Source organism: Ictidomys tridecemlineatus, chromosome 12 (assembly GCF_052094955.1).
Source record: "Ictidomys tridecemlineatus isolate mIctTri1 chromosome 12, mIctTri1.hap1, whole genome shotgun sequence".
In the NCBI taxonomy this organism is placed as follows: domain Eukaryota; kingdom Metazoa; phylum Chordata; class Mammalia; order Rodentia; family Sciuridae; genus Ictidomys; species Ictidomys tridecemlineatus.
The window spans coordinates 101,679,442-101,694,457 of NC_135488.1; the positions used below are offsets into that span (position 1 = coordinate 101,679,442).

At 34.8% G+C, this 15,016-nt stretch overlaps 1 protein-coding gene and 1 non-coding gene across 7 annotated transcripts in view; one reads left to right on the top strand and one right to left on the bottom strand.

The window, feature by feature from the left end:
• Positions 1–15,016, top strand: part of Asxl2 (ASXL transcriptional regulator 2) — a 67,243-nt gene that overhangs the window by 12,575 nt on the left and 39,652 nt on the right. For 3 of the 6 annotated variants that reach the window (XM_078029546.1, XM_078029547.1, XM_078029549.1), the window contains 2 exons: positions 11,737–11,889; positions 14,723–14,838. In XM_078029546.1, coding sequence (XP_077885672.1) covers positions 11,737–11,889; positions 14,723–14,838 — 269 coding nt within the window. Of the gene's footprint in view, positions 1–11,713; positions 11,890–14,722; positions 14,839–15,016 lie in introns of all 6 variants that reach the window. The other 3 variants (XM_078029548.1, XM_078029551.1, XM_078029550.1) reach the window with 2 other exon arrangements.
• Positions 3,404–3,510, bottom strand: LOC120885125 (U6 spliceosomal RNA). The gene has a single exon (XR_005727639.2). It is a non-coding gene; the product is annotated as a U6 spliceosomal RNA (small nuclear RNA).

Here is a 15,016-nt window from a genome sequence, read left to right on the forward strand (position 1 = left end):
TCTCATTTATATCTTATTGGTGTACACAAAGTAATTTCTCAGGACAATTAAGGTGGATCAGAGAAGAAAAAATGGCAATCCTAGTGACACTTCGCAACTTTGTAACTACATAACAAGAGGAAAAAGATTGTTTATAGGCTTTTTTCTGTTGGTTGTATCTTCTTGTCCATTAAATATCTTGAGTTGATATAAGAGCTTTTTTTATTTAGTTTTTCTAATCAATAGTGTTTAGGTTAGTTCAATTCCTTGCTTGCTTGCTTACTGCCTGTGTGTTTGCCTGCCTGCCAGCTACCTTCCTTCCTTTTTTCTTTCCAGGGGATTTGAACCCAGTAGTGCTTTACCACTGAGCTATATACCCCCAGCCCTTTTTACTTTTTGTTTTCAATTTTAAGACGGGGTCTTCCTGAGTTGTCCATACTGATCTTTTTTTTTTTTTTTCCCCCTAGTACTGGGGATTGAACATAGGGGCACTTAATGAGTGAGCCATAGTCCCAACCCTTTTTTGTATTTTTAGGAACAGGGTCTCCCTGGGTTGCTAAATGCCTTGTTAAGTTGCTGAGGCTGGCTTTGAATTCTAGATCCTTCTGCCTCAGCCTCCCAAGTTGCTGGGATTACAGGCATGCACCACCATGCCTGGCTCCATACTGATCTTGAATTTGTGACCCTCCTGCCCCAGTCTTTCCAGAAGCTGAGATTGAAGGCGTGTGCCACAGTGCATGGCAATTCAATTTATTTATAATCAATATTTTATAGGCTAAAAGAATTAATTACCATTCTACTGTTGAAAATCATTTGTTGTAGGAAGTATATCTCCTTGGGTACGGTTTGAAGTAAAACTGTTAATTATTAAACTATGAGTGATTACTTTTCTATTAGTGCCACTTGGTAAGAAAAGATTATAAACAGGGCCTTGATATAGTTAAAATGTAGCCTTAAGTTTCAAACAGGATGTTTTTCCTCTGTAAGTTGTGGTCCTAGGGAAATCTTGGTCCCTTTTCTTATAACTGTTCTCATGCCTTTCCTATGTACTCCCTATCTCCATCCCTATCTCCTCAGGAAACTCAGGTAACTCTCAAATTGTTCATCACAAAGGACCCTTCAATCCCAGTGGAGCAGTACTTTTATAAAATGATTAAGAATGGCCCCACGATGTCAGGTTTCTCCAGAAGTATCTAAATGTTTGTTCTCACTTTTGTAATGACCTTGTTGCAGACTAGTCAGTAGACCATATTAGCTTAGATTACTTTTTCAACCTTATTTAAAAAAAAAAAAAAAAGCAAGGGGGGTATACCAACTTTTTTTCAGAATTTAAATTTTTTTCTATCTTTTTTAAGCCAGGAGTTGCTATGCTGTCCAGGCTGTTCTTGAACTTGTGGGCTCAAGCCATCCTCATCCTATTCCCCCAGCTTCAGCCTCCTGAGTAACTGGGTCTACAGGTATACTCCACCAGACCTTTCTACTTTTTTTTTTTTGTACTGGGAATTGAACCCAGAGATGTTTAGCCACTGAGCCATATTCCCAGCCCTTTTTTAATGTTTTATTTAGAGACAGGGTCTTGTTGAGTTGCTAAGTGCCTTGCTAAGTTGCAGAGGCTGGCTTTGAACTCGTGATCCTCCTGCCTCATCCTCCCAAGTCTTTGGGATTACAGGTGTGTACCCAGCCCTACTTTTATTTTAAAGGAGGAAAAAATGTAAAATTTTCTTGCCTTCTTTTTGAGTTGAGCACAGAAAATTACCCTTACCACCATGAGTAAGTAATTTTATGATCCTTTACCTATACTGCAGAGTCATCATGCCATCTCCCAGCCTCTTCTCATCCTTCATCTGCCCTCTTATCTCTAACCAGTTGCAAAAATCAATGGATTTATTTTTTTATTAATAATAAAATAATTATAATGTCTTATTAAACATATAAGACGTGCAAGTATGAAACCAGTAGAAGGAAACATAGGGGAATGACTTAAGGACATGGAATGGGTCAGGATTTTTTGGACAAGACTCCCAAAGCAGAGAAACAAATGGGATTACATCTTTGCCCAGCAAAGATAATAGTTAATAGGTTGAAGAGATAACCTACAGAATAGGAGAAAACATTTGCCAACTGTCCATCTGACAAGGATTAATACCTGGATATATTAAAAAAAACTTAAACACCTCATCAGCTAAAACCTAAAAATGAGCAATAGGCTTAAATAGACATTTCTTAAGAGAAGACAAACAGCCAATAAGCATATAAAAGAAATGTTCAGCATCATTAATCATTAGGGAAATGTAAATCAAAGCTACATGAGATATCAGTTCTTTCTAGTAAGAATGATTACTATCAAAGTCAAAAGATAATGAGAAGATGTGAAGAAAAGGGAACACTTTGCAAATGGTTGGTGGGAATGTAAATTAATACAGCTGTTTTGGAGAAGAGTAGGTTGGTGGGAATGTAAATTAATATAGCTATTATGGAGAAGACATAGGAGAAGTAGGTTCCTCAAAAAAAATTAAAAACAGGTCTATTGTATGATCCTGCAATTCCATGTTTATTGTATCAATATATATATATTGATACAATAAACATATATATATGGTACTCCCCAAAAATACATACAATTTTTATAAATAAATTTAAGCTAAAAATGAAAATACTGTCTTATGTCAAAGTAGATTGATTTTGCCTATTTTAAGATTTTTATTGGGTCATAATATATATTCATTAATGGACATATCATAAGTATACCACTTGTTGGCTGAGGTTATAGCTCAGTGGTAGAGCACTTGCCTGGCTTGTGTGAGCACTGTATTTGATCCTTAGCACCACATGAAAATAAATAAATACAAATAAAGGACTAGGGTTGTAGCTCAGAGGAAGAGCACTTGCCTAGCACATGTGAGGCACTGGGTTCAGTACCACATAAAAATAAATAAACTAAACTAAAAATATTTTTTAAAAAAGTATACCACTTGTTAAACTTTTTTTTTAATTTTCATTTTTTTATTGATTGTTCAAAACATTACAGAGCTCATGATATATCATCTTTCATACATTTGACTCAATTGGGTTTTGAACTCCCCAAATACAAATTGCAGAATCACTTCTGTTACATACTCACATTTTTTTTTTTAATTTTTTTTTTAAAGAGAGAATGAGAGAGGAGAGAGAGAGAATTTTTTAATATTTATTTTTTAGTTCTCGGCGGACACAACATCTTTGTTGGTATGTGGTGCTGAGGATCGAACCCGGGCCGCACGCATGCCAGGCGAGCGCGCTACCGCTTGAGCCACATCCCCAGCCCCCACATACTCACATTTTTACATAATGGCATATTAGTGACTGTTGTATTCTGCTACCTTTCCTATCCCCTATTATCCCCCCTCCCCTCCCCTCCCCTCCCATCTTCCCTCTCTACCTCCTCAAAAATATGGAACGCTTCACGAATTTGCATGTCATCCTTGCACAGGGGCCATGCTAATCTTCTCGGTATCGTTCCAATTTTAGTATATGTGCTGCGGAAGCGAGCACCACTTGTTAAACTTTTACAAATGGAATAGCACCTTGAACCAGTTCCCATACCAAGGAGCAAAATAATGCCCCCATTCCCTTATGGTCATATCCATTGCCCCAAATAATAACTTCTAATGTCACAGATGAGTTTTTCTGGAACAGATAGAATTCAGAGACAGTGTTTAAACCTATGTAAATCAAATCATGTTTATATATTTTTTGCTTTTATTATTGTTCATAACATTTACCCATTGTCTTGTGTGTAGCACTATATCAGATTTTAAAATTTGTATAGTATTTTATTGTATAAATATCTACAATTACTCAGATTTATTTACTCATTCCTCCATTAATAAACATTTAGGTTATTTCTTTTTTCTCTCTGTATTAAAATTGTGTGAACATTTAAAAATATGTTTTTATACTCATTTCTGTTGAGTATATACCCCCAAGTAGAATTAAATAGTCTATTGATGGCCAAGCAATTTTCCAAAGCAATGATACCACAGTACATGAAAATTTCAAGTATTTCACACAATCACCAATGTTTGATATTGTCAGTCTTCCTAATTTTAGGCTTCAGTGAGTTGTAATAGTATCTCATGTGACTATAAGTTGGCTTTCTGTGTTGGCTATTGGAATTGGACTCACTTTCATTATTAATCGTTTTTATATCATCTTTTGTGCAATGCCTATTCCAGTTTTGCTGTATTTTTTCTACGGATTATGTTTTTCTTAACTAGTTCTTCATATATTGCCTTGTTGGACATATTTATTGCAAATAACTACTGTGTAAAGAAGTTATTTGCAATAAATAACTTGTCTTTTAACCTTCTTAAAGTTATTTGGTGGGGGGCGGGTACCAGGGTACCATTGAACTCAGGGGCAATCAACCACTGAGCCACATCCCCAGCCCTATTTTGTATTTTATTTAGAGACAGGGTCTCACTGTGTTGCTTAGTGCATCTCTGTTGCTTTCCAAGCTGTGGGAGTTACAAGTGTACACCGCTGTGCCCGGCTAAAGTTAGGTTTTGATGGGTATAGTTGCTTTATTTTAATGTACTTCTCAGTTTGTCTTTTTCTTAAGAAAATTGCCTATCATGACAACATGAAGATTACTTCCTCCTATGTGTGCATATATTCATGAATATGTACACATTTTTATGAAACCTTTTTCTTTTTATCATCTATATTAGATCTACAATTTCTTTATATTATGAGATAAAAATCATTATTTTATTTGTTTCCCCCCATATGGATTTCTAACTTTCTCATCACCATTTTTTAAAATTTGTAGATGGACACAATTCCTTTATTTTTTTAATTTATTTTTATGTGGTGCTGAGGATCAAACCCAGTGCCTCCCACGTGCCAGACAAGTGCTGTAACACTGAGCCACACCCCCAGCCTGCATCACCATTTTTTTAAAAAACTATTCTTTCCTTTATTTCATTGCAGTGTCCCTATGTCTCGGGTCAATAGACCATACATTTAGGAGTTGATTTCCAGAATGTTTTTGTCCATGTTTCCTCATGCCCCCTCTCTGATCAAACTGGTAGGATTTTAGTTAGGATTTTATTGGATCGAAAGGCAATTTTGAGTTTGAATGACATGTTTACATTATCAAGCCTTTCAGTCCATGTATGTAGCATATCACTCCATTTTTTTGTATTTTAATATCCTTCATCAGTGCCATTTATTTTTCTGCATAGAGATCTTAATTTGATATATTGCTTGACATTTTTTATTCAGCATGGCTTTAAATTTTTTCATTTTATAATTTGTTGCTGATACATAACTTACTTTCATAAGTTATCAGTACTATGAAGGATCTTGGATTTAAGCCTGTTTTTAAGTTTAGCTAGCACATAGAGTTCATGAATGTTATTTGTTCATGGATATTGAGAAAAGATACAAGACTTCTAGATCAAAGGAAAAGAAGATTCTTACAGCATAGCAAGCATTATCAGTACCAGCATACATTTTAGGTGTCAGTTTCCCTTTACCCCAGGTCTCACAGAGTTGATAAGATGAAGGTCCATATACATGTTACTCATATGTGGGCTTTACTTCTCAGCTAAGAAACATTGAGCTTGAGGGATTCAAGCAGAAGCAAGTACACTTTGCCTGGGAAGAGACTGTCTCATTAAGATTGTTGTCTGCATCCAGGTACAGTAGCTTATGCTTATAAACCCCAGTGACTTGGGAAGCTGAGCCAGGAAGGCGGAAAGTTCAACGTCAGCCTCAGCAACTTAGTATGACCCTGTCTCAAAATTTAAAAAGTGGTAGGGATGTAGCTCAGTGGTGAAACACCTCTGGGATTGATCCCCAGTAACAAAAAAAAAAAAAGAGAGAGAGAGAGATTGTTGACTGCAAACATAACCCTAGATAAAGACTATATATGTACTTGCATTCTTAGCATATCTAGCAAGTATATATAACACCACTCAGGGCCCTTATATGTAATAATATTGCTAAATTTTAAAAATCTGATGGTATTTATTTATTTATTTATTTATTTATTCATTCATTCTTAGGGTTGTATCCTTATACAGACATGTGATTTATGAATAATGGCAGTTTTGTTTTTCTTCTTTCTTTCCTTGCTTCCCTACCTTCCTGCAATGTTGTAGTAGCTAGGGCTTCTTTAAAGAGTGAAATAGAAATGGAATATCAGTTTTTAACATTATGCCATTTTAAGAATGATGTTGATTCTATCGTGGGTTGTCTGAAGTAATTTCCCTTTTATTGGTAGTTTATGAGGAAATTTTACAGATTTGAATTTTTTCAGTCATTTTCCTTCATCTATGGAGATAATATTTTGGTATATTATTAATCCTACATATCCATAGACTCACTTGCTTATATTTTGCATTTGATTTTTTAAAATATCTTTTTAGTTGTAGATGGACACAATACCTTTTTTTTTTTTTAATATTTCGTGCTGAGGATCAAACCCAGTGCCTCACACATGCTAGGCAAGTACTATACTGCTAAGCTACAATCCTAGCCCACTGCATCTGATATTTTTGTTTTATTGGTGAGAAATATTTGCTAGCATTTTTTTCTCATAATTTTCATGTCAAAATTAGGTATAAAACAAGTTGGTTAATATTTGCTGGGTTTTGTTCTCTGAAGAAATTTGTGTAAGATTTTTTCCCCCCCTTAAAACGTTTGGGAGAATTCACTAATAAAAGCCAGCTGAGCTAGAATTCCTTTGTGATGGGGGATATTATTAATATTAATTAAAGCTTGACATGACATGACTATGGTAAAGTGTACAGATTATAAGTCTCTGGTTTATAAACATAGATGAGAATATGATTTTGAATAAATTGGAGTATATGCTCTAATTTCTGGACCTTAGAGAAAATTCAAGTAGCAATGCAGCTTATAATCAGTGAATGGCAAAGTATTAAGTTACTATATAGCTCTGGAAAATAGGCTAAATGAAAGAAAGGTGAGTGTTAGGATTCAAGTTGTACCCTCAAAAAGATTGTTGAAGTCCTAAGCCCTTAGAACCTTAGAATGTAACTTCAGAAACAAGAGTTATATAGGGCTGGGCATGTGGTTCAAGCGGTAATGCGCTTGTCTGGCATTCGTGCGGCCCGGGTTCAATCCTCAGCACCACATACAAACAAAGATGTTGTGTCCGCCGAAAACTAAAAAATAAATATTAAAAAAAAAAAACCTCTCTCTCTCTAAAAAAAAAAAGAGAGAGAGAGAGAGTTGATATAGAGTTAATTCATTAAGATAAAGCCAAACTGGAATAGGGTGGATGCTTAATCCATAAGACTGGTGATATAAGATGGTCATGTGAAGACAAGGAGATACAAGGAGAACCCCATATGAAGATGAAGACAGGTTGAAGTGCTGCATCAAAACCAAGGAACACCAAGGATTGACACCAGAAGATAGTAGAGAAGTTGGAATGATTTTTTCCCACCTAGTCTTAGATGGAACCAGCCCTTATACTTTGATTTTGGAAGTACAGTCTCCAGAATTATGAGAGACTAAATTTTTGTTTTGAGCTCTAGTTTATGATACTTTTTTAAAGCAACCCTGGGAAACTAATAAAGAAAATAAAGTGCATTCCTTATTATACAAACAAGCATTATTACAGTAAAATCCTTTTGAAACATTTTCTAGTTCATCATCTCAGCTGCCATAATATTTTTTATGATTAAAATCTGTTTTCATTGTCTTAAGTGAGACCTGCAGTCAAAGCTGAAGGACACTTATGCATACAAGGGTTTGGTGCAACTTGTTTTCATTCTTGGGTTTTGGGGGGAATATCTTGTCACTTCATTTCATTGAAGATATTGTCTATGGTCTTTTTCTTTTGTTATCATAGTCGCTCTCTTTATTCATAAGGAAATGGGAAGGTGTTCAAAACCTACTCAGCCCACTTATGCCATGTTGCTTCTCTTTCCTTCCTTCCTTCCTTCCTTCCTTTTTTCCTTCCTTCTTTCCTTCCTTCCTCCTTCCTTCCTTCCTTCCTTTCTTTCTTTCTTTCTCTGTACTTCAGTGTGGCTGAACTATATTTTTAATGTGTGTTTTTTCTTTTAAGTTACAAAGCAGTTCAAAAATAATACCAGAGTTGAAAATAAATAGAAAAATTTTTCTGAATCTTCGGAGTTGCTGGGTTGAGAGTAAGATGTCCTGTTATTCCAAACACTTTAGTATAGGGATCAACTGGATATAAAGAGCTGGAGATATAACTCAGTGTAAGTTCTGAGTTCGATCTCCAGTACCATCCAAAACCAAGTAAATAAAAGGAGGATCAAGATTCAGTAGGCTAAAGTAAATAAGACCAAAACAGTAACTTTGAAGTATTTAGACAGTGAATAATTCAGGTCAAAAAATGTTAAAAGAATCAAAAGCATCACTTTTTAATAACAATATTAGATGGTAATAGTTAAGATTTATGTAAAACAAGTTTCATAAAGCAGAAACTACTAGAGATGTAAAGCAAAATGTAGGAACATACTAAGAAATTTTTATATTCCCCTTTCAGTAGCATCAACTAAAAACAAAAGAAGTTGGGTGTGGTGTTGCATACCTGTAACCCAGTGACTCAGGAAGCTGAGGCAGGAGGATATCAGGTTTAAGACCATTCTCAACAACTTAGTGAGACCCTGTCCCAAAAAGGAAAAAGACTAGGAGTGTAACTCAGTGGTAAAATGCCTCCATTTCCATCCCCAGTACAAAAAAAAAAAAAAAAAACCTAGCATCTTAATTGGGAAATACCATTGGTTTACTCTTTAACCAGAACAAGTTCAAAACCAGAGAACAAGATAGTATCCACCATTTCCATTTATATTTAACATTGTTAGAAGTATTCATTTCTATATTAAGCAAGAGAAAGCAATTGAAGTAATATGCAACAAGACTCAGAAGAGAAAACTATATTTTTATATGATTTTTGTATCTGAGAAACACAAAAAGAATCATTTGAGACTGATAAAGCAGAATATAATAAAATTGCAGGATGTAAATAAAGTTAATATATAGTAATCAGCCACCATATATATATATATATACACATATATATATATAAATATAAATAATCATGGGGGAATAGAAATATTTGCAATAACATCAACAACACCAAGGGGAAAAAAGAATCTGAGCATTACCTTATAAGATATATACAAAGATGTTGAAATAACCAAAAAGATGTAAGTAGGTTCATTTCTCCCACAATACTATAGAATAAATTTCAAACAAGTTAGATGTATAATAAATATAATCGCCTATAATCTTAGCATTCAGCAGACAAAGACAGGAGAATCACATATTTGAGGGCAGCCTGGGTGATTAAGTGTGAGCTGTCTCAAAAAAAAGGGTTGGGAATGTAGCTCAATAAGAGAATGCCTCTGGATTCAGTCCCCCATACTGAGGATGGAAAATAAAACATGAAATCAAACACTAAAAGAAAACACGGGCGAATTTCTTTTAAAACCTGAAAGTAGTGAAACTTTTTTCAATATTACTTTTGGATACCTATGTGTTTATCTTTTGGCTTAACCCCCAATTCTAAGAATAAATCTCAAAAATAGAAGTACCAAGAAGCATAGATTAAGACCATTGTTTCTCAGACTGGAGTATACATCAGAATCACATGAAGAACTATTATGTAGATTTCTAGGACCCTCCTTTGGAGTTACTGGTTCAATAGATCCAAACTTGGACCCAATAACTTTCATTTCTAATAGATTTTTGGTGAGTGATGATGTTCCAGGCTATCTCCAGGTCAGTATAAATGAAAAAGTGCTTAGGAGTTAATATTTGATCTCTCTCTCTCTCTCTCTCTCTCTCTCTCTCTCTCTCTCTCTCTCTCTCTCTTTTTTTTGGGGTTGGGGGTGGGTACTGGGGATTGAACTCAGGGGCATTCATTCAACCACTGAACTACATCCCCATCCCTTTTCTGTATTTTATTAGAGACAGAGTCTCACTGCTTACTGCCTCCCCATTGCTGAGGCTGGCTTTGAACTTGCATTCCTCTTGCCTCAGCCTCCTGAGCCACTGGGGTTGTAGGCATGCACCACCATGCCCAGCTTGATCTCTTTTTTTAAAAAAAATGAATAAAAATATTAGTGTAACCAAGGAATTCTATTTTTATGTATATATACAAAGCACCAATCAAAAATAAATAAATGACCCAAAGGAAGATCAGTGGTATAGAGGAAGGAGAATTGGGGAGGAAGAAGGCAGGAGGGAACAGGGACTGAAATGGAATAAATCAAAGTCCATGTATTGTGATTTTTGTCAAAATGAATCGACCTACTATGTATAACTCTAATACTCTAATTTAAAAAAATTAATGTTATCTGTATATATTTCCACCCAAGAAAAGCAAAAATGCAAATAAACAATGGAAAAATAAAACTAATAAAAATGATTTTTCTATAGGGAAAGAGAAGCGTAATCAGGGAAGGGGATCTAGACTTAATGACAGGCAATTGTTTTATAGCTTTATGTAATTAACATTTTAAATGTACTTTCTAGAAATAGGAAATTGAAATATATCATTTGTTGTATAATGACATACATAGATGACTATGGATATATTTTAGGTATAGGATTTCAGATACAAACCTTAAACTGCATTCATTAGTCTTTATTTTTTGGAAATTATATTGGTGTGTTTCCTTTGAAACCACATCTGTAGTAGAAACAATATAATCATATTACCAAGAACCAGAATTATCAGGAGGGATAGAAATATAAAATAAAAAAATGACAACCCTGTATTCTTATGTTACAATTTAGTATCTAAGCATGAGTTTAGTTTTCTCTTTCTAAAACAAGACTTGTTTTTCTGTTCCAACCATTGATAAGTCCTAGAACCACTGGTAACCCAGTAACAGTGAACACATCTAACATGCAGAGTTTGGTTTTTGAATGCCATTTCTTTTATTTTCTTTCCTCCATCCCCTGCTTTTTGTTTTTGTTTTCAGGACTAGGGGGTCTATCATGGAGCTACATTCCCAGCCCTTTTATTTATTTTTTTTTTTTTTTTTTTTTTTGAGATGAGTCTTAAGTTGCCCTTGCTGACCTCAAACTTGGAATCCTCCTGCCTCAGCCTCCTGGGTCACTGGGATTTCAGGCATGGACCACTATACCTAGCTTTCAATACTGTTTCTAATTAAATAATACTAGTACTCTATGGGACAATTGGCTGATCCAGGTTTGAGGAAAAAAATGTGTAAGATTTGCTAAGGACTTTCCTTTTTTGTGCCAGAAAGCAATTAAATACTGCAGGACCAAGTCTCAAAGGTAGTTTACAACTTCATGGAGCATCCAGTAGCTCAAAATCAGATGTTTTTAGTACCAAATTTTTAATAATAGTTTTTGATTTAATTTTAAATATGTAAATATATCTGAGTTAAAAATAGTTTTGAAAAATAAACTCATTAGTTTTAGGTACTTGTTTTAAGTACTTTTAGGTACTTAATTTTTTAAGACTGCAAATTACCATAAACTGGGTAGCTTAAACATCAGAAATCTATTTGTTCAGTTCTGGACATCCAGTGTCTGAAAGCAAGATGTCACTGGAGCTGTTCTCCCTACAGAAGCTTTTGAGGAGAATCTGTTCTTGCTTTTTCTAGCACCTCGTGGTTGCTAACTTGCCTTGCAACCACATTATTTCAGTCCCCGGCTCTGTCTTCACATGGCCTTCTTCTCTGTGTCTGTCTTTTCTATGTATCTCTTATAGAGACACTTTGTTGTTGGATTTAGGACCCACTTGGATAATCCAGGTTGATCTTCTCATCTCAAGATACTTAATTGCATCTGCCAAGACCCTTTCCCCAAATAAAGTAACATTCACAGGCTCTGGGAATTGGATGTGGACATATCTTTTTGGTGGCCACCATTATCAGCCCACTGCAGGTACTTATTCATTATTCTGAAAATAAAATTCAGAACTTGACTCTGTATTTTTATAGAAAAACGTAAGGATGATAACAAATCAGATTATTTAGTTATTTCTGAAAGTAGAATTTGAGGGTTTGGAGTAGTAAATAGAAAAAGAACTTGTGTCTACCTTAGAGAGTAGTTATGTGAGTTCAGTGAAATCCTGTTAAAATCAACCCAGGACAGTTTTAGGTACACAGAAGTACTTGGTTACTATTCTTAATAAAATTGTATCCTCAAAGACATTTAGTTTAGCCCCTAAAAGGAATTTGGAGACACAAGGGTTTCAACATATGCCATTTGCTGTTTGTAATTCTGAGCCTTTAATATTTAAAAAGTTAGAACAGTGTTAAAGTTTCATAGAAGTTGAGACCAATACTTGGCATAAAGTCAACTCTGGAAGTAGTTCTTACTGATAAGTCTTACAATTCTCATTTTTATTTCAGTTGGCTTAGTGATAAGCTTGTGGTTTTAATTTGTTAGAAAGTGTTTTGCCTTAAGGGGGAACATTTCAGTCAGTTTATCCTGGTAACTACAGGTATCTTTATTGTCTCATTTCCAGGCTACCAAGTAGATTAATTTTATTTTCTGAAGCCATTATTTTAGTTGGTTGATTGGTTGGTTTTCTGTTTATAATGAAACAGTATTTGGGGAAAGTGAGGAATACATAAAGACAAGAACAAGTGTTGGAAAGGATGTAGAGAAAGTGAAACCTTCGTGCTTTCCCATTGGCATCATAAAATGAGAGCAGACATGTTGGAAAATAGGATTGCAGTAAGACCCAGCGGTTCCATTCCTAGAAATAAAGTGAAGGGAATTGAAAACAAGTACATATGTAAACTTACACATGTGATAGGCATGGTGGCACACCCTTATAATCTTAGTTACCCAGGAGGCTAAGGCAACAGGATTGTAAACACAATCTGAGCAGCTTAGCAAGACCCTGTCTCAAATTGAAATTAAAACAGCCTGGGGATGTAGCTCAGTGGTAGAGTGCTAGTCTAGTATACTGAAAATGCTTAGTTCAATCCAACCCACCACAAGAAAAACAAATCAACCAACGTTATACATGAAAATTGTTCATAACATCATTCATAATAGCCAAAAGGTAGAGACAATTCAGATGTTCATCAGCTGATGATTTTTTTAAATGCAGCATATGCACATTGGAATATTAGTCAACAATAAAAAGGATTGAAATATTCATGTCATAATGTAGAAGAGTAGTCAAAACATTGTGCTTTGTGTAAATTCCATCACAAGAAGCACATATTTTATGATTCCATTATATGAAACATGCAGAATGGGCGAATCCATACAGACAGAAGGTGGATAAATAATTGCCTAGGCCTGAGGGCATCAGGGGAGGGAAAGAAGAATGATAGCTAGCAGTTATGACATTTGAGAGGGTGGGTGTGGACAATGATAAAAACTGATGGTGGTGATAACTATACTAAAAGTCATTAAATTTTATACCTTAAAATATATAATACATAAATTACATCTCAGTAAAGCTGCTATTTTCCAAAAATTGATCAACATCAGAGTACACTGAGGATATGATTTCTTTTTGCTGCTCAACTATTTCCAAAGTTATCCAGTTTTATTTTATATGATATGTTGCACTGAATAATTTGGGTTTTTTAATATCAAGTTTATTGTACATCAACTCTTTCCCATATATAAGCCTTTTCATAAAAGTTGGGATACAAAACTAGTGCTAAATTTTCTTAATGTTGTTACTGTTATCTTCTATAAGTGTATCTACTGTGTATTTCTTGAGAAATCTAAGTAAATTGAAATGCTGTATTCCAAACTTGCATATTCTAATAAACTGTACTCAATTTTCTTGTTAGCTACCTGCCAAAAATATATGTTATCTTAAAGCTTATGGGATTTAACATGGGATGTCATTTTGCCAACAATGCCTATCTTGAAAGGAAGAAGATGTTAGTAAACGTGACTTTTAGGAGTCATCCCTAAGAAATATGTTTATAATTTTCTCTCATTTTTTTTCTTTAACAAATCTGAATCAGCTATTTCTCTGTTCTTCCTTAACATAAACAGAACTAATATCCTGCCAAATTTTAAAGAAAATAAAGATAGATGTAAGTGCTGTTTTTTTTTATAAGAAATATAGGCTCTTGAAGCAAGTACCTTCCTTCATGTATAACTTGGGTTTGGCCAGACTTCAACAGGCTATGTAGAACAACTAGTCTTCATTAGTTGAAAGTGGTTACATCCTGTACACATTTACATGCCTTCCATTAGAGAAGTCTTCAGATGGTATCTCATATTGATAAGCTTTAAACTACCATTGACTGAAGAAATGAAGGAGTGTAAGGTTTAAAACTGTGAAAGAGTTTTTCAGGTGGAATGGCTTTATTGCCTTTGTCTTAAACTGTGAGTTTAAGACTTCCCCCTGTATCCTGTCATCATAATTCATCTTCAGGCTTACTTTAGAATATAGGTACTATCCAGAGCATCCTAGGATCTTTTCTACCTTCTATCTAATTTGATGACTTCGTGATTTATACTCTTACTTCCTGCTGCTTCAGTTCTATTGAAAATTTAAAGAATGAAAATTAATGCATACTAATACCCATCCTTTCCCCATCCTAACACCCTTCACTAGAGCTTTCTGAGGAAATAAATGAACAGGGAGGCTGCAGTAGAACTACAAAAAGAAGATCCTTTCCAAAAGTGTTTGGTCACAGTTCTTAACACAGGTAGCATATAATCTGGGGAAGGAATGGTGCTTGATATCAATGCTGACAACAAAATTTTTCATTGTCACTTTTTCCCTTAGTATCGTCTAGACTGTCACAGCCATCCTCCCCACATTCAGGCTGCCCATCGCCCACCATTCCAGCAGGTAAAGTCATTTCTCCATCACAGAAGCACAGCAAGAAGGCACTAAAGCAGGTAAGCATTGCTAGTCTGTGTATCAGAAGGATGATCTCACACAGTAGCAGTGCATGATTCTGAAGTTATTGAAAGTTCCTTGAGAGCTTTTACATTAGACCCTTTTACTTTTTTTAATAGTTTATAGACCTTTATTTTATTTATTTATTTTTTTTATGTGGTGCTGAGGATCGAACCC